Raw genomic sequence first — 18,831 nt, 5'->3', positions numbered from 1 at the left:
CTTGGGTTTTGCTTTTTGTTCAGTCATGTCCATTGCAGTGCTCTTTACTCACTTGCATCTGCCACAGTAGTGAGGTTGATAATGGCAGCAAAGTGCTGAATATACAAAAACTCACTTTTATTTGCATGTTTTCATATTTGTATTTGATTTCTCAATGTTTTGAGATGCTTCAGAAGAAAAAATAATATTGCTGTTAATTATTTTGGGTCTGCACCCCTATTTTAGAATAAGGCGCAATATTTCAAATGTTTTATTATTTGAGGTGTTGAGATCTGCTAAAAAATTTTTTATAATGCAGTCAATTATGTTCAACTTACTTCTGACTATATCTCTACACTACAGTTTTAAGTGTCCTGATCTTAATGGACATTCTAGTTCTAGTATATTATGTTCATATCTAGACAATAAACTAAGATTTGTTTGCTCTAACATAGCTGAATCTGAGCTGAGTCACAGAGGGATCATTATTACTCATAATGAATTGCCAGCTAATATTAGTGATTTTATATAGTCTATATAACATTATATTTCTGTTAATTCTAAAACAGTTATTTTCACTACCTTTCTCTGCAGTAACTGATAAGTTAACTGCACAGTAACACAGAGGGGGGGGGCTGAATCCAGCTGAATCTCCTGCTGCTGCAGCAATGAATAGAATAAAGAAACTAAAGCATTTTCTGAACATTGGAGCCTGTAAACCTTAGTGCCCCCAAATTAAAATGATGTACCCCAAAAACAAGAATAATAGATCTTCTTTAAATTCACGCCAAACTAATAAGATGATGATCCAGGTCTGTGATCATTTTGGAGGCTATAGTTTGTAGTGTTGCGCTGGAGTACATTGCCATTCAGTCACATCACAAATAAATGTTTGTGCTATAAAATCCCTCCTCTTTATATTGTGTGTTCTAAATTTTAACTACACCTCAAAACTACACAACCTTAAAAATATTACATAAAATAGTTGTACCAATACATCTCTGGAACAAATTAATGATTTGTTACAGACCTATTGTAGCTGATTACATGGTGTGTTTCTGATTTTCTTTTCCCATGCTCTGTATTTGCATGTTTATTTTAAGTTTCACTGCATTGTTAGAAGTTTTGTTTTTGCCTAGTTTCTGTCTCCTCAGTACAAAGGGGGTGTTTTTCTTTTAAATGTGATTAAGTTGTGTCCATTCATTGTTGTCTAGACCCTTGTCTTTAATCCTTTCTGGTTTCTTAATCGTCTACACCTTTTCATCCACCTTCTGTAACTAAATGACGTCTGACTCCAGTACGCACTGCTCAGTGTACTCCTCCACCAGCTCCACACCTAAGGTGTTGTGGCAGAATTCGGCCATAGGCTTCCAGAGCAGTGGGTCCAGGAACATCTTGCACATCACATGACCCTTCAGGGTGGTGGTGTGGCTCTGCAGGTGGCACAAGAACTGCTGCCGTACCAGGTCCAGGTCTTTACCAAACATGTCAATATTCAGGTAATACCTGGTTGGAAAAAAAAACAGATAGGCCTATTAGTTCACTGTGTAAAGGCTGGCTGATCTGACAATGAACAACTTCTCTCTTAAATGGGTTAGGTAACTTTAAGCCATTATGTGTAGTATCTAATTATTTTACAATTTCATTCATTTATTTGCCTCCTTCTTGTGTTAATATTAAAATAGACTATAGTAGGCAGCTTGCATGCAACTTAATTGTTGTGCACTCACTTACGAAGAGTAGTTGTGCCTGACTTAACTAGAAAGTCCAGCTTGGTATTATGAATGAACAAATAAAATGAAAGCTACCAGTCATCTCCAATGGGCACCCTGAAAGGGAAGGTACACAGGCTTGCAACGGTAGGGTTGGACACATTATCCACCATCCAATCTATGTCCTTCTTCAGGAGGATGACCATGTTACTGGGCAAAGGCTTGAATGGTTGCCAGTTTTGAATGATGGTGGCATTAGGAAGGATCCCCTGCATTAGGTCAGTAGTCAGATACAGCCGGTGGATAGCTGTATGGTCAAGAAGTACTGGAGGACAATTAGAGGAGGAGGTGTTTCCACCCAGACCAAGCTCAGTCAGACGGAACTTGAGATCTTCTGCTCTGAAGCGCACCAGCAGAATACCCTGTAGAGGAAAACCAATGATTAAGCTGACGAGGAACTACTAAACAAGAAAGCAAGACAAAGCATATTATTACTACCAAAAAGTTGTATTACTATTTTGTGGTTGGTACCTGCTTGGTTATGATACGATACTTCTGGAAGTCCTTTGGTCCAAGCTGATCATCACGGGTCAGACGCCTCACTTTGACCTCTGGGTACTTGGACGTGACCATTTCAGAGCAAAAATGAAGCAGAACTCCTATCACACCCTTGCCCCTTTCCTGCGGGGCGACACGGAGACCTTCCAACAGCATGGTCTCCCCATCGTCAATCACACACACCGACTGCACAGCAATCTGTCAAGCATCACAGAGGAAAAATGAATGACAAGCTTTCACATTAACATTGTCCTTTCAGAACTTTCCACAATTCCTATAGTGTGGGCAGAGCAATCTGACTCAAAAAAGGTGGTAGATGTGCTTCTATAGACCTAGACTGCTGGGGGCGAACTCCCATCATGCACTGACCACTTCCCTCTCTCCCCCTTTCAGGGTCTCTGCCCCCGATTTACTTTACTACATGTCACCTTTTCTCTCTCTCCCTCTCCCCTATTTTCCACCCACTTCTCCTCTCGTACCCATTTTTCTCTGCTCACCCCAGCCAGTCAAGGCAGACAGCCACCCACAGTATGGCTCTGCCAAAAGGTTTCTTCCAGTTAATGAGGGAGTTTATTCTCTCCACAGTCACCAAAATGCTTGCTGTTTGCGGGAACTGTTTCTTTATAATTTTTTAAGGTCTCGACATTACTATGTAAAGTGCCTTGAGATAATATATGTTATGATTTGGTACTAAAGGAATTAAATGGAATTGAAAATTGTATTGAATAGATGTCTGTATTAGATTCGCATATTGAAGATGAAACTAAAGCAAAGCTTGATTTACTAATAGTGAGAAGCGTGGAGTGGAGCTGCTACTCTTTGTTGCCGAAAGGAGGAAGGCATCTAATTCGATATTCTATGCATGTCCAACTGGGAAGTGAACTCAGGGAAACCTAGATTGAGCTAGAGAGATCACATCTTTCCTGGGAATACCCTGGGATTCCACCTACACAGGGAGCTGAGCCTGCTGGCACTCAACGTCAAACAGCATTAAAAAAAAAACACACACACACATTTCATCAAACCGCTTGACCTTGATCAAACATAATCATTAGAGGTTTTCTTCTAAAGTCCATCTGGTACTTCGCTGCATATTACAATAGGTCCACTTGATGCTGAAATTACCTCTTGATTTTAAGGCTCAGGGCATGTGCATATGGTTCTATTTACACAACACTGCATCAATGTTGTGAAGTAATGCATTCATTTTTAACCATTGTGTGATGGATTACACTTGAATTTGGTCATTCATTTCACAATTTAAGTATATAAAAAGAGCCCTTTCTGCCTGATCAGGCCTGTGTGCTATGATTATGTTGAATTTTGGCATGTAGACGTGGTCACGCCATGTCATCAAACATTGCAAGTCTTATGCAGATTTGACAATGTATAGTCAAATAAATGAAACTTCCTGTTTCATGGCGATATGTCCACGGGGATGCTGTTGAAGGAAAATTTACGATTGCCCAGGTTGTTTATTTGCAGTGACCAAATTTGAAGTTGTTTGTTAAAGTACATGGTCATGGAAATGACAAAAATTGGGCAACTGTTGCGCAAAGGTGTGCTGCAGCTGTGCTACTTTTCAGCATCAAGTGCATACCAGACCATGAAAATATTATGTCAATCAAACATGCATATGTTTTACATATGCACAGAGTGTTGTATTTATTGTTACCTATGCATGATAGTGAAACGAGTGTAAATGGTTTAATTGTTGTTGTTATGACAAGATAAGACTGACTGAAATGGCTTCTTATAGCAGCATAAAGGAAGAATCGTAAGAAAATAGCCTGTGTTGTTGAGTTTGCGCTGGGAACCACAGGGTTGTTTGGTCAATTATAAAACACAAATGAAAAGAAGTAAGTGCTCTTTTGTCATCTAATTGTTGTTTCATTATTTGTATAGGCCAAGTGTCATTATTTTAATAGGTTAAGTGTGTTTGGACTCTTTTCACATTAGCTAGTAGGAAACTACTGCTTGTTATTAACGAAGCTCATTGAAATGAAGGTTGATTGTGGTTGTTCTATTTCAATAGGTAAGGTGTCTTTGGGATGTGTCCACGCATTATCAGGCTGTCCTTACAGAGCAAGGCACATCTAAATCAATGATTATGGTATGCTTGAGAGATTTGGTTGTTTGTGCCTTATACTCAAAATTTTATTCCAGGAGTTTTAAAAGTGTTTAACCAACTTTTAGCTGGATTTGGTCTAGTGGAGTTTGGTGCAGATACAATATATAGTCAAGTTGGAAGAACTTCCTGTTTCAAGGCAAAACATCAAACTTATAAAAACTAAATATCAACCTTCAGCTTTCAACCAAAATGCACAAGATTCATAACCTATATGTAGCGTCCCCGCTTTAGAGACCACACAGAACTTCGAAGACCCCCCCCCACCACCTCTCTCTCTTCTCTCCCCTGTTTTCCACCCATCTATTCTCTCTTCCCCATTTTTCTCAGCTCACCCCAACCGTTTTGAGGCAGATGGCTATGGGTATGGCTAAAGGTTTCTTCCAGTAAATGAGGGATTTTTTTCTCTCTACAGGTGCCAAAGCGCTTGCTCATTGTGGGAACTGTTGTCTTTCTTTATAATTTTTAAAGGTCTTGACCTTGTATGTAAAGTGCCTTGAGATTTTGGGGACTTCTTGTTAGAGAGAAGTTTCCTCAGCTACCTGCATGTGCTTTGAATCCACTTACCTCTGTGAAATGGAATTTTCACAGATGAAAATAATTAAATCAAAGTACAGGAGCCGGCGTACTGACAGACACCTCACCCTCAGACTGGCAGTCTGTAGCTATGAACTGTCTGTGAGTGCTTTGTAGCAAACTACAAAGCACTCACAGACAGTTCAGTCACAGCCATCGCACTGACTTGAGTGAGAAACATGACTGCAACAGGTTTGCCTTCTGATCGCATTGTGAAAAGTGATGCTGCATAACATGGGACATAGAACTTTCTTGGTTGCATCAATTTAATAGTTGGACCAAAGCATTTCATGTAATCCAAATACAATTAGCCTAAATAAAAGACCTAAAGTTGGAATTTCAATCTGGACTGTCTTTTTCTCTCAGTGCTTCAATAGGTAGATCTTGCCTTTCACTGAACCAAAGGTCAAAATTGCTGACGCCTAGACTTTTTTGTACATCTGGGCATGATACATAGGCTCAACGAATTTCTCGCACATCTGAATTTCATGCAAAGTTTCAGCAAAAGTTAAACATGTTTAAGCAGCCAAATGTGCGATTCATTGGGATGACCAAAACAATAGCAGCGGTTGCAGATAGGGCCATAATACAAAGTTATGACATACTAGCGTATTCTCAGGGCGACTTTGATCCTGGAATATAAGATATTTGCATTTTTTAACCACATAATTTTGAAATATTTTCAAAATCTTCATTGAACTTACCACTTTTCCCTGTTTGCGAGCCAATATGACTGTACGATTTGTCTCCTGTAGCCAACTGGTGTATCTAGTGGGAAAGTAGTCAAGGCCTCCATCGATATCCTGGCTCATAGCCATGATCTCATCAAAGTCCTCCTCAGTGGCCACAGCAAACTGTAGGCCAGCCTGGGACATGGCCTCTGGGAGTTGGGGCATAGTCAGGCTGGTATCAGCCTTCATCTTGAAACAACTGCTGAGATACAAAGTGCAGGAGAGATTATTTTTGATTGTATTTATCAAGTGTCTCAGAGCAGGATGTCCTTGTCAATCAGTCAAAAGAGTTACCCAACTGGTTCTACTTCATAGCACAGTGGTACAAATGCATTTTTCCATTTTCTTAAACCCAAATTTAGGCATTCTGAAGAGCTGTCCTATTCTGGGAGTTGTAGATAGGTGGCAAATTCTGGGTAATGTAGAAAAATGTATTGATCGAAGGCGACACAAAGCTTCAAAGAGACTGAATGTCTTTTGGGAGCTTGTTCATGATGTTGTCACTTCAACAACAAATAACAACTGCCCACCACAAGTCTTAGTCAAATATAGTCTAATAAAAAAAAAGTCTACAAATCTATGTGATAGAATGCAAAAAGATTAAATTAATTGCTCTAGGCACAAAGGGAAAACATTCAAAGTGAATTACTATCCACGCCGACCGATACTTTCACCATGTCAGCACCACAATATTGGCAGCAATAACAAACTTATCAAAGTAGCCTACACTATCCACTCTGTATTAGATGCTGGATTCTATTGTATTCTAGAGGGATTGAAGGAGAACATTGGGTAACTAGAATCGAGATAGGTCCAAGTCTTTGGGGACAGTTTGGGAAAAATTTGTATTTAAAATCCATTTCAGCTTGGGGTTATATTGTGTATTCTGTAAAATGCCAATTTAGAGAACAGGCCTCCTTTGACAAATTCCAAAAAACAGGCAAGATTGAACATAAGAGCCTGAGTATTTTAAGGTCAACATTTACTTGGAACGGAAAAACAAATGGTGGACAAAGGGATGAGATTTGCACAGGAATGAATAACACACAGGGCAGAAAGTGTTTAATCCGGCCACGTGACCTCAAATCAAGGCTGTGCTATGTGTGCCACAGGGTACAAAACATCATTACGCTCTCATCCAATACAAACAAAGAACAATCCTCAGACCTGAGACACGATGAAGGGAATAAGAGACAGAAACACAGAGGGAATAGGAAGTGGAAGACTGGCACCTATTTTGATCCCTGTCTTTTACCATAAATCCGGTAAATCCATACCCTCATGCCACTAATCTGTACACTAATACGCTCTGATACCCACTCCACATTACAAGTATTTGTCCATAGCTTGGCTAAAGAATTCATAGAATTAAAAGCACAAATGTGTTTGAGAAAGCTAGCGAGACCAAAATTGCTCCATCGCAAATTTTGCCTTAAAAACCACGTGGTTGCATGTTGATTCACCTAGCTGAGGTACATGAGGATATAAGAAATACAGATTATTAATTGTGTGTTCGATACTGAGATGGGGTGAGGGTCATTGGAGTAGGTATACAAAATGACATACACTACCGTTCAAAAGTTTGGGGTCACTTAGAAATTTCCTTATTTTTCAAAGAAAAGCACTGTTTTTTTCAATGAAGATAACATTAAATTAATCAGAAATACACTCTATACATTGTTAATGTGGTAAATGACTATTCTAGGTGGAAACGTCTGGTTTTTAATGAAATATCTACATAGGTGTATAGAGGCCCATTTCCAGCAACTATCACTCCAGTGTTCTAATGGTACATTGTGTTTGCTAATCGCCTTAGAAGACTAATGGATGATTAGAAAACCCTTGAAAACCCTTGTGCAATTATGTTAGCACAGCTGAAAACTGTTTTGCTGGTGAGAGAAGCTATAAAACTGGCCTTCCTTTGAGCTAGTTGAGTATCTGGAGCATCACATTTGTGGGTTCGATTATACTCTCAAAATGGCCAGAAAAAGAGAACTTTCATGTGAAACTCACCAGTCTATTCTTGTTCTTAGAAATGAAGGCTATTCCATGCGAGAAATTGCGAAGAAACTGAAAATGTCCTACAACGGTGTGTACTACTCCCTTCAGAGAACAGCACAAACGGGCTCTAACCAGAGTAGAAAGAGAAGTGGGAGGCCCCGGTGCACAACTCAGCAAGAAGACAAGTATATTAGAGTCTCTAGTTTGAGAAATAGACGCCTCACAGGTCCTCAACTGGCAGCTTCTTTAAATGGTACCCGCAAAACGCCAGTGTCAACGTCTACAGTGAAGAGGCGACTCCGGGATGCTGGCCTTCTAGGCAGAGTGGCAAAGAAAAAGCCATATCTGAGACTGGCCAATAAAAAGAAAAGATTGATATGGAAGAGTGCCTGACGCCATCTGTCAAGCATGGTGGAGGTAATGTGATGGTCTGGGGCTGCTTTGGTGCTGGTAAAGTGGGAGATTTGTACAAGGTAAAAGGGATTTTAAATAAGGAAGGCTATCACTCCATTTTGCAACGCCATGCCATACCCTGTGGACAGCGCTTGATTGGAGCCAATTTCCTCCTACAACAGGACAATGACCCAAAGCACACCTCCAAATTATGCAAGAACTATTTAGGGAAGAAGCAGGCAGCTGGTATGCTGTCTGTAATGGAGTGGCCAGCGCAGTCACCAGATCTCAACCCCATTGAGCTGTTGTGGGAGCAGCTTGACCGTATGGTACGCAAGAAGTGCCCATCAAGCCAATCCAACTTGTGGGAGGTGCTTCAGGAAGCGTGGGGTGACATTTCTACAGATTACCTCAACAAATTAACAGCTAGAATGCCAAAGGTCTGCAATGCTGTAACTGCTGCAAATGGAGCATTCTTTGACGACAGCAAAGTTTGAAGAACAAAATTAATATTTCAAATAAAAATCATTATTTCTAACCTTGTCAATGTCTTGACTATATTTTCTATTAATTTTGCAACTCATTTGATAAATAAAAGTGTGAGTTTTCATGGAAAACACGAAATTGTCTGGGTGACCCCAAACTTTTGAACGGTAGTGTATGTGTTCTGGCAGTAGAACTATGAGACTAAGCAAAATGTAGATTACATTGAATGTGTAATAATACCGCATAAAATGAACACTCAACAGGTGTGAGGTGTTCCGCCTCTCCACTAAGGAAAAACAAAAGGTTTACGCTTACGAGTTTAGTATTTATTAGGTTAAAACACACTGCTTGAACACATGATGCAGTATATTGTGATGAGTATTTATCAAACTTTGTTCATAGTTTCAAAAACTCAAATACTTAAAGGCACCCTTTGATCAGATATTTTAAATGATTGATTGATTTGCAACCGTTTTTTCGTTTTCTCAGTTTGGAATGCTGGTTTGCCTATGCACTGCAGTCCTTGTTCTCCACACCTGAGCTATATCCACAGTAACAGTCAAGGAGTTTCTTTCCACCTGCCATTGGTTTTACCAGAATAACTTGGGAGATTTACTTTAATTTGAGTTACAGCCATTGCAAATTGAGTATTATCATCACTATTGGCACTGATGACAGTTTCAAAAATACACAGCCCTAGCTATTGGTAGGAAAAAGTCGATTTCAATGGAAGTATAACATCCAGGTGACTGCAAATTTTACAGCACAGAGCTTAGGAAGCTACCTCAAAGATTTTCCTGGCTACTGAAGCAATACAAATTAAATGAGGAGGTTTCAAGTGGTGCTAGCAAAACTTAAACAACACATCACAGAAGCAGGGGCCAGTATAGACACAATAGATGATGGCAAGGAACTACTGACATATAATGTCCCTATCCACAGCGTGGAATAGTTTATGGCAAGATGGGAAAAGGAAAAAGTAGGACTATATTCAAGTGTCACTTCAACAGAAACAACTACATCCACAAGTCATCAACATAAAATATAACAGTCATCACATTTCCATTTGTAGTATGGCAAAGGTGGAACATGGCAACTGCAAATATAGAGACCTGGACATTTTTATTTTAAAATAAAAACTCAACCCCAGAAAGAGGAGGGCTAGGGCTTTCAAGGTGAGTGTCCTGAGCCTTTGAGTACATCCAGAAGATGTATCCAAAGAATAATAATAAAGATTAAAGCCCTCAAAAAGCCAATTCATTGGCCTGAAAAAAAGGAAAAAAAAAAAGAAAAAAAAAAAATTATTATTATAATAATAATAATAATAATAATAATAATGGGCCCGAGCACATGCTTTGGTGAGAATTTGAGGGCTTTAATTTGTTGTTGAATCCTTTGATGCTGATAATGCAGGAGTGGAGTTGTTTGTTGACCGCTCAGCATCAAAGGATTCATGGTCCATGTATGTCTGAGATACAGAACCTCGTGTTTTGATGGCGTGTAATCAAACCTTGATGCCACGCGCCACGGTCACACCATGTGACGAAAAATCGATCTTTGAGGTCTCCGTCTTGTTGTGATGACACTCATCTCAATTTGAAGTTGATCTGATGAAAGCCCTGGGACAAGTTCGTCAAAGTAAAAATGTGAAAAATGGCCAAAATGGCCACTAAAGTCAAAATGGCGGGCTTCCTGTTGCTTTTTTCCAATTGCACCTCTAGACTTTTTTGTTTGTCTGGTCATGATACACCTGGGCTATGGTTTTTGTGAAGATCGGTGAAAGCTAACTGAGGGGCTTTTCCTTAGATGGCGCTGTTGAGCCATTTTTCCATGCCCATTTCAAATTACTCCAGAATACAATTACTTTTTGGGGTTTTGAATTCCCTGCAAACTTTGGTAACAATTTGAGCATGTCTAGGCCCTGAAAAAGCCCCAAAAGGGAAATACAAATCCTTCGAAATACAATAGGGCCTCCCACCGGAGGTGCTCGGGCCCTAATAACAAGGCACGGAGATACTGCAGGTGGTGTAGTACTCAGCAAGGTGTAGTCTGTCAATATGATACTGCAAAACATTATTGATGCTGAAATGATTAGATCATACTTCAGTCATTTTCCTATCACTTACCCTTTAAGGGTTCTGGGGGGGCAGGAGTCAATCCCATTGGACACTGGGCCAGAGGACAGATCACAGCTCATCAGAGGACCGACATGCAGAGACATTCAAGCTCTCATTCACACCTATGGACAGTTTAGAGTCTCCAGTTAACCCAATGTCCATGTCTTTAGACAGTTGCTTTGAGGTGAGAGCAGCTAACCACTGTATCCCCATGTCATTAAAACACATGGCTCTTTATTGAAAACCCCAGAAAAGCCTTCTGGAAAACGTCCTAAAGAGAAGAAAGGAGTTGCATTACACTGATAAGGGAGAAGGTACAGACTTTGATTAGACCTGACTGATGATGCTGCTGATGGTTTACCTTCCAAAACACTGAATCAAAGTCTGCTCCGTGGAACTTATCGGGCATTCCAGCAGAGGAGAGTTTAGGTCCGAGTAAAGTGATAAATTCTTCAAAGCCGACCTGGCCATCACCTGATGAGACAGAAAAGCACACGGACATGTCACTGCAGGACTTTATGCAGCAGCCTGAACAGTCGTGACATTTCTGACCCAGAGAAAGAAGGAGGGAGAAACATACCATCCATGTCAAGTCTTTGGATGATGACCTCCAGCTCCACCTCATTGGGCATGTAGCCCAGTGAGCGCATGGCCGTCCCCAGCTCCTGCTTCGAGATAAAGCTGTTCCCATCTCGGTCAAATACCTTGAAAGCCTCGCGAATCTCTGTTGGAAGAAGGAGGGCGATGATTGAGTGAAAAGTTTAGAGAAAGTAATGTACCGTATCTCTCCAGAGAGTGATCCACGTCATTGCACTTGTTTTGGTCTCCTGCTCTTCTTCCTAATAACAGTTTTAGCACTTTGTTAAAGGTCAAAATAATTAATCTAAATTTGCAAGTTGGGATTTAAGGATGGGTACTTATTGAAGTAAGTTTGTAGTTTTCTCTGTTATATATACAAAACTGAGACATATAACAGTGCAAACATTTTTACACTCAGAATTTGAACTCAAATAAAATGGTCTAAATAAAATAATGCATGACACAGTGAATATGATGGAATTCTCTAGCACCATGAAAAGACAGATGAAATACTGTAGTTGAGAGTTTCAGCACCACGGATAGAGACAGGGATACGGTGGTTGAATATAGACGCATCAGTTGTACATTTAGTTTCAAATAAAATTAAGGCCATATGAATGTCTGCAGGGGGGGGGCTGTTGCCACACAAATGTAGTTTGAGGGAGGTTGAACCTCGAACACCGAAGTTATAGCAATTTCGTGTGTCACGCCGAGTTGATGAACTTTGACGCCACGCCACTATTATGGCGTTTGAAGAAAAGTCACAGTAATCTTATGCCTTCATTATCAATGTCTTGAGACCCATTTGACACAGTTTGACATGGTTGTGGTCAGTGGATGAGGAGGAATACTTCCAAGTGTAAGACGTTCCATAAACAAGACATTTCCTGTTGCCACCAGGGGGCGCTGTGATTTCAATTCATAATTTCTGTGTAGATGTCATCAGGCCGGGAATCTTGTCTTACATGTCTAGTTTGGACTCGATTGGACCAAATATGTCTGAGATACAGAACCTCGTGTTTTGATGGCGTGTAATCAAACTTTGACGCCACGCCACGGTCACACCGTGTGACGAAAAATCGATCTTTGAGGTAGTTTTCATCTCCATCTTGTTTAGATGACACTCATCTTAAATTTGAAGTTGATGAAAGCCCTGGGACAAGTTTGTCCAAGTAAAAATGTGAAAAATGGCCAAAATGGCCACTAAATGCTAAATGGCGGGCTTCCTGTTGCGTTTTTCAAAATGCCCCTTGAGACTTTTTTAGGGCCTCCCACCGTTCGGTGTTCGGGCCCTAATAATAATAATAATCCTTTCAATTTCAATAGGGCCTCCCACCGTTCGGTGTTCGGGCCCTAATAATAATAATAATCCTTTCAATTTCAATAGGGCCTCCCACCGTTCGGTGTTCGGGCCCTAATAATAATAATAATCCTTTCAATTTCAATAGGGCCTCCCACCGTCGGTGCTCGGGCCCTAATAATCCTTACAATTTCAATAGGGCCTCACTGTCTCACTGTCTCCCACTCTGTTCGGTGCTCTTGCCCTAACAAGCAACACAGACATATCTTAAACCGGTTTGTGTGTCTCAGCAACACAAACCGGTTGCAGGGCAGGCGAAGAGAGCAGTGGGAAGTTAAGACATGAAAGAGGAGGAGGAGGAGGAGGAGGAGGAAGAGGGGGAAATAAATCAAACTGGATTGACAGGCAAAACACCATTATATGTCCCACAGGGTTACATCAAAGGAGTGGATAATGCCCCATGCTTCATTTCTCTAAAAAAAGAAACACTTGTCTACAGTCTGAAAGCACATGAAGGCAAACTGCAGTCAACAATGACAACACTCAGACTAAAATGAAACACAAAGAGTTGCTTCCTCCTTTCATTCAGGTTCTGTGCAGCTATGGAAACCACGTCTTCATCAGTAGAAATCACACATGAGACAGACACCCGAGCTCCTGACGGTCAGTGTCAGGGATGACAGTGATGGACAGGTGGATATGAACAGGTTTACACCTCTTCTCACACGGAGACTCTTACCTACAAGCGTCGCAGTTGTCGTCTCCAGCTGTTGTAGGGTTCACTCGATACAGCCTCACGGGTGGAAAGTTGTCAGACGAGCACGCCTGGGGAATTTATATATATATATATATATAAAATTTAATATAACTCAAATAAATGCAAACAAAAGCACAATGAAACAAACAAACAGAATACCAATTAACATGAAATAAAACACTTCTGACAAGATCACACAGAGACAGGGCTGGGACTTACCACGGCGACGATCACAAAGACAGCCAGACAATGGCTCTTCTTCCTCTGCAGGTTGCGGAGGCTCAACATGGATTCTAGGATTCTCTGCAATAGGTGCACCATAGAGAGTATCCTGACTGGCTGCATCACCACCTGGTATGGCAGCTGCACCTCCCTGAACCGTTAGGCTCTAGAGCAGGGGTAGCCAACACGGTGCCCCGGGAGTCGCCCGCAAGGCATGCTCTAAATTAAAAAAAGAAAAAGAAAAAAAAATTTAAAAATGAAGAAAAAAAAGAAAAACTGAAATTTGAAATAAAAAAAAAAGTCAAACCGCCATCTCTAGATGTGGTTTTTACCCCCCAAACTAAAGAAAACATGGCAGAAAAGCGAAAGAAAACATACTATTTTCATAATGATTGTGAGGAAGAGTTCTTTTTTACGACAGTGAAAGAAAAATGTGTATCTCATTTGCGGGGCAACTTGCGACGGCAAAGCGGCACAATGTGGAGCAGTGGTCACCAACCCGTCGATCGCCCAGTCTTCACTGTCGATCCCCCAACTCTCTGGACTCACTGGCTGTCGTCGCGCCGCAGATCAGCTGTGTGTCGGTTGTCTGTGTGTCGGTTGTCTGTTTTTCACACGCGCTGCGTGTCCGCTACTGGCGGTGGAGCTGCTGGTTTATCTCCTGCATTTCCTTCAATACAAGTCGGATTATGTACGAGATGTCAGGACTCTACGGTATGAAGATGCGCATCTTTCGGTCTGTCGATAACAATCAAAGCCCCGTTGGAACAAATGAGTGGATTCAGAAGGTGAAACGCTGGAGTGCTTTTACTTTGAAACGTGTTCGGAAAGTGTTGTAAATACATTTGTGTCATAGAGAGAGAAACATTTTGGTTCACAGCAGAATAAAAAACATTCTTACAATTTCAATAGGGCCTCCCACCGTCGGTGCTCAGGCCCTAACAAGTAACTTTGTGCCTCTCACATGTCTGTGCAGGCGTTCTGTCAAGTGACTGTTCAGGCTTACAGCTGCAAAATTAGCCAATGCATTCAGTGCAATGCCACAGGAATGGAAATAAGAAGAGTTCATTTCCAAAATGCCAACATTACAGGGAGTCACTTTCATTATCTTCTACCATTGTTAGATCAACAAATGCTATAAATATTTAGTTGGTACATGTTCTTTATTACAAACAATTTAGAATCAGTTCACCTCACTGCAGAAGTCATTTTTATGCAGATAGATATAAAAACTTTTCCTAGATAAAAAATAATATTTCATAATAATATTTCCCAAAACACTGCCCTGAGAACGCTGGATAAACCCATTACCTTCAGACATTGAACTTTATTTTCCCTTGGGAAAGTTCAGTACAGATCAACACAAATAGGCACTTCAAAAGACACATTGAATTTGAGTTTTTAATCCTGGAAAACTTCCAACTAAAATCTTCAAACATGGTATCACCATGACAGAAAGACACAAGTCAATTACACTTACTTTTACAGGATTGTACATGAAACATTTCTTTTTAACATGTTATTCAGTAAGGCCTCACCTGAAATTTGTTGGACATAATTTGATCATTCATTTGAACAGTCCAGTTGTCTGCAGGACAAATCAACAGCAGTAAGTCGTTAAAGACTCTGCAGCTTGTCCAAAATGCCGCAGCACGTGTCCTGACAAGAACCAAGAAAAGAGACCACATTTCTCCAGTATTAGCTTCGCTACACTGGCTTCCGGTTAAATCTAGAATAGAATTTAAAATTCTCCTCCTCACCTTCAAGGCCCTTAACAATATGGCACCATTATATCTTAAAGAGCTGTTAGTACCTTATCAACCCACTAGAGCACTGCGCTCCCAGAATTCAGGCTTACTTGTCGTCCCTAAAGTCTCTAAAAGTAGAGTAGGAGCCAGAGCTTTCAGCTATCAAGCTCCTCTCCTGTGGAATCATCTCCCACTTTCAGTTCGGGAGGCAGACACCATCTGTACGTTTAAGAGTCGGCTTAAAACCTTCCTTTTTGATAAAGCTTATAGTTAGAGCTGGTCCAGGCTTGTCCTAGACCTGCTCTTAGTTATGCTGCTATAGGTCTAGAAGGTCGGGGGACACATGACACTCGGAGCTTCTCTTTCCAGCTTCTCCTTCCTCTTCTCAATCGTTATCACATCAAAGTAATTCATATCCCATCAATACATGTTACTGACTTGACTTCTTCCCCGGAGTCCCTTTGCCTTATCGTCCGCAGATCCAGGGCCGCGGCTGTGGCCACATCGTGGATTAGGATCTGTGGATCGTGTATCAGAGATCGTAATGGTGGATCCAGTATGGCGGATTCTGCATCGTGCTGGCTGATCGTGATAATAATGGCAGATCCTTTATCGTGTTGGCATCAGATACTGGTGGTGGACCACGACCGAGGTGGCAGCTGATGATGGATCCTAATGGCGGCAGTGGACAATGACTGTGGACTATAGTGGCATCCGATCTTGATGGTGGATCATGATCTTGCTGGCTGCTGACCATGGACTATGATTGCAGCAGGACTGCTCGATACATAGTATTTCTCCTCAGACACTTGACCATTAATGACATTAATCCACCAATTCACTGACCTTCAGTTATACTTCAAAATGTTTACCCTAATCAATGCTGCTAAAACCTTTATCTTGATGTTCTCCTTTACACTTGACATCCATTGCACTTCTGTCCGTCCTGGGAGAGGGATCCCTCACATGTGGCTCTCTCTGAGGTTTCTACCTTCTTTTTTTCCCTGTTAAAAGGGTTTTTAGTAGTTTTTCCTTACTCTTGTTGAGGGTTAAGGGCAGAGGATGTCACACCATGTTAAAGCCCTATGAGACAAATTGTGATTTGTGAATATGGGCTATACAAATAAAATTTGATTGATTGATTGAACAGTGACTTAAGAAGGAGCATTTCTATCTGGTTGGTCATTTTGGAAAGAAGCTCTTTCTCCATTCCTCACAGTGTACAGCAGCATCATGTACTGACTGATGGGTTCTGACGGAACCTTTTTCACATGACAAAGCTGGCTCTCAACCTCTCTACCGTCCTCCAGCAGTACCATGAAGACGGGGCTCGTATTGAGGCAGCCTTCCGCCGCTACATCCACCGGGTTGACCCCAAGCAGAAGGAGGACAGCTATGAGATCATCGTGTGTCATGCCAATGTCATCCGTTATTTTGTCTGCAGGTTTGTGTCGTCATCGGGCAACGTGGTCGCGGTTCAGGCCGCGGCCAGAGTGTGGGCTCCTGCTTTGCTAACTGTTGTGTTAATTCTGCCTCATAAGATCCTTAGATTGAATTTGTGCTTTAGTTGTGTCACGCTCCTAAAGGGAAAACCCTGTTTAATGTAAACATGCTAACTGCTACACACAGACATGTGTATTTCTGGGTGACTGCTCGTCCCCTGCTTCTGGTCGATGGGATATTTAGTGAAGCTCGACCGTACAGTTTTTTACACAAGTCCTTTCTTGCCAATGCCACAGAAGTAAAAAGAAAAGCACGTGGAATCGCGGCAGTAAAGTAGGAGTGATGTTTTTATTGGTTAGTTGAAAGCAAAGTAGATCTAGATGTACAGAAAGAGAATTCACCATTTAGTTTTTAAAAAAGTACAGAATGCTAAAAGCACAAGAAGCATGATTTAAGTCGATTAGGTGCATTTTTGCAAAGTTCCACATTCAGAAACATTCAGAGACCAGAGTTTGATCCGACGTCACCTGAGAGCACGAGGATGACGATACAATCAGCTCAGTGAAGGAGGTTGTGCTCTCAGATAAAGGATTAGTTCACACAAAAATGTTTACATTCAGAACACTTGTTTCTCTAAACCTAGTCGCAATCTGAATATTGATGATTGGCTTCTTTGTTCTTAATGTAGCGGATTACTGGTACAGCAGTGAATTTATCCCTAAGTTAAAGATACTGTAGTTTTGATACGGCAGGTTTTGAACTATTCGTTAAACATGTTAACATGGAGAGCTGGAGGGACCTGCCATGAGTTTACCGCTTGCCAACTTGAGATCCATGACATTGTTCTGGATGTTAAAGCTCTGTTAAGCAGCAATTTTCTCCTGGGCTTGGTCGTAACATTAGAAATTAACACTGAATCAAATAACTTTGTGAAGTGAAATGGGTCGTGAGAACTGCCGATCTCACTGGGAATCAAAACTCCAGCTCTTTGCAGCTGTCAGCTTATCAGGTGTGTTGTCTGACAGCTTTAAGGCAGTTCTGTTAACACAGCCACAGTCAACTGTGATATACAGTTTATCTGCGTTTTGTTGCTGTTGAGTTCAGTCTTTCTGCCCCCTAGTGGTTTAAATGGCTTAATACAGCTTTAAAGTTGTCTAAGATTGAGCTTAATTAGCTCAGGTAAAAAAAAAGTATGAAAACATACTTTAGAGATGGGCGTGTGTTGTCACTCATACTAAAACTGAGAGTTGCATGTGATTTGAAAAAAAACGTGAAAATAAAAATTGCACAGTCTAAGGCTGCTGTTAGTGGCTGAAAGGAAAAGTCAAGACATGTCCAGGAACCACTGAGAAAAGATAGAAACTGTATGCATTTATTGAAGAACAAAAATAAAAACATGGAAGATCTCAGTCTTTTTCCCATGTTTGCCGTAATCGTCTGTGACTGACACAAACTGTCACTTCAGAAAATTAAGGCAATTCCTGAACTGAGAAAAAACATAGGAAATGGCAGTCGGTTTTAATACCTTTGATAAAAACATTTAAATTTTGTGCTACTGACCAACATACAAAAAGTAATTTTTAAAATATCTGACATTTAACATTTTTTTTCTTCTTTTTAAGAACATCTTTAGTGACAGAATCCTGGTTAAGGACTCCACACTAAGGTTTTATAGACCAACTAACTTTGGGGAGTGCGGCCTGACCTTGTGATATTCAAAAAGGTCGACTACAGGTGCTTCACTCTTGCCACAAATAACTTTACCGTCAACGCAACATGGTCACACCCATACAGTACATAAATGATCAAGGTTTCATTTTTTTCCTTTTTAAAGTCTTGAGTGTGTAACCGGTCTATCGTTTGTGTCGTATGCTCTGCGTTGTGTATCAGTTTATGAAGTCGAAGACCGGGACTTGATTTTCGGTACAGGATTTTATTGCGTTCTCGGCCAGCTCCAGTGCACTCTTAGTACATTTACAAATCTTGCCTAATAAAAACAAAAAGGCCTATATAAGAAATAATAAATGCAAAAATACTTAAGTATTCATAAAAATAAATAACAAAACTATAATTTACAATTGTCTTTGAATGTATCACATTC

At 40.7% G+C, this 18,831-nt stretch overlaps 2 protein-coding genes across 2 annotated transcripts; both read right to left on the bottom strand.

Annotated features, from left to right (window-relative positions):
• Window positions 1-1,147: 1,147 nt before the first annotated feature.
• Window positions 1,148-5,873, bottom strand: LOC117752962 (histidine N-acetyltransferase-like). The gene is made up of 4 exons (XM_034570711.1): window positions 5,658-5,873; window positions 2,223-2,447; window positions 1,788-2,113; window positions 1,148-1,485 (listed from the first exon to the last, which is right to left on the bottom strand). Exons 1-4 carry the CDS (start codon window positions 5,871-5,873, stop codon window positions 1,257-1,259), a joined length of 996 nt encoding a protein of 331 aa, XP_034426602.1. The 3' UTR covers window positions 1,148-1,256.
• Window positions 5,874-10,898: 5,025 nt separating this feature from the next.
• Window positions 10,899-13,605, bottom strand: LOC117753429 (calcium-binding protein 7-like). Its single transcript, XM_034571506.1, has 5 exons — window positions 13,537-13,605; window positions 12,786-12,804; window positions 11,262-11,405; window positions 11,043-11,155; window positions 10,899-10,952 (listed from the first exon to the last, which is right to left on the bottom strand). Exons 1-5 carry the CDS (start codon window positions 13,603-13,605, stop codon window positions 10,899-10,901), a joined length of 399 nt encoding a protein of 132 aa, XP_034427397.1.
• Between the last annotated feature and the right edge of the window lie 5,226 nt (window positions 13,606-18,831).

The sequence above is a fragment of the Hippoglossus hippoglossus genome, chromosome 19 (genome assembly GCF_009819705.1).
Source record: "Hippoglossus hippoglossus isolate fHipHip1 chromosome 19, fHipHip1.pri, whole genome shotgun sequence".
Classification (NCBI taxonomy): Eukaryota; Metazoa; Chordata; class Actinopteri; order Pleuronectiformes; family Pleuronectidae; genus Hippoglossus; species Hippoglossus hippoglossus.
Note: the sequence above shows the minus strand (reverse complement) of the source record. Positions and strands in the feature narration are given on the sequence as shown.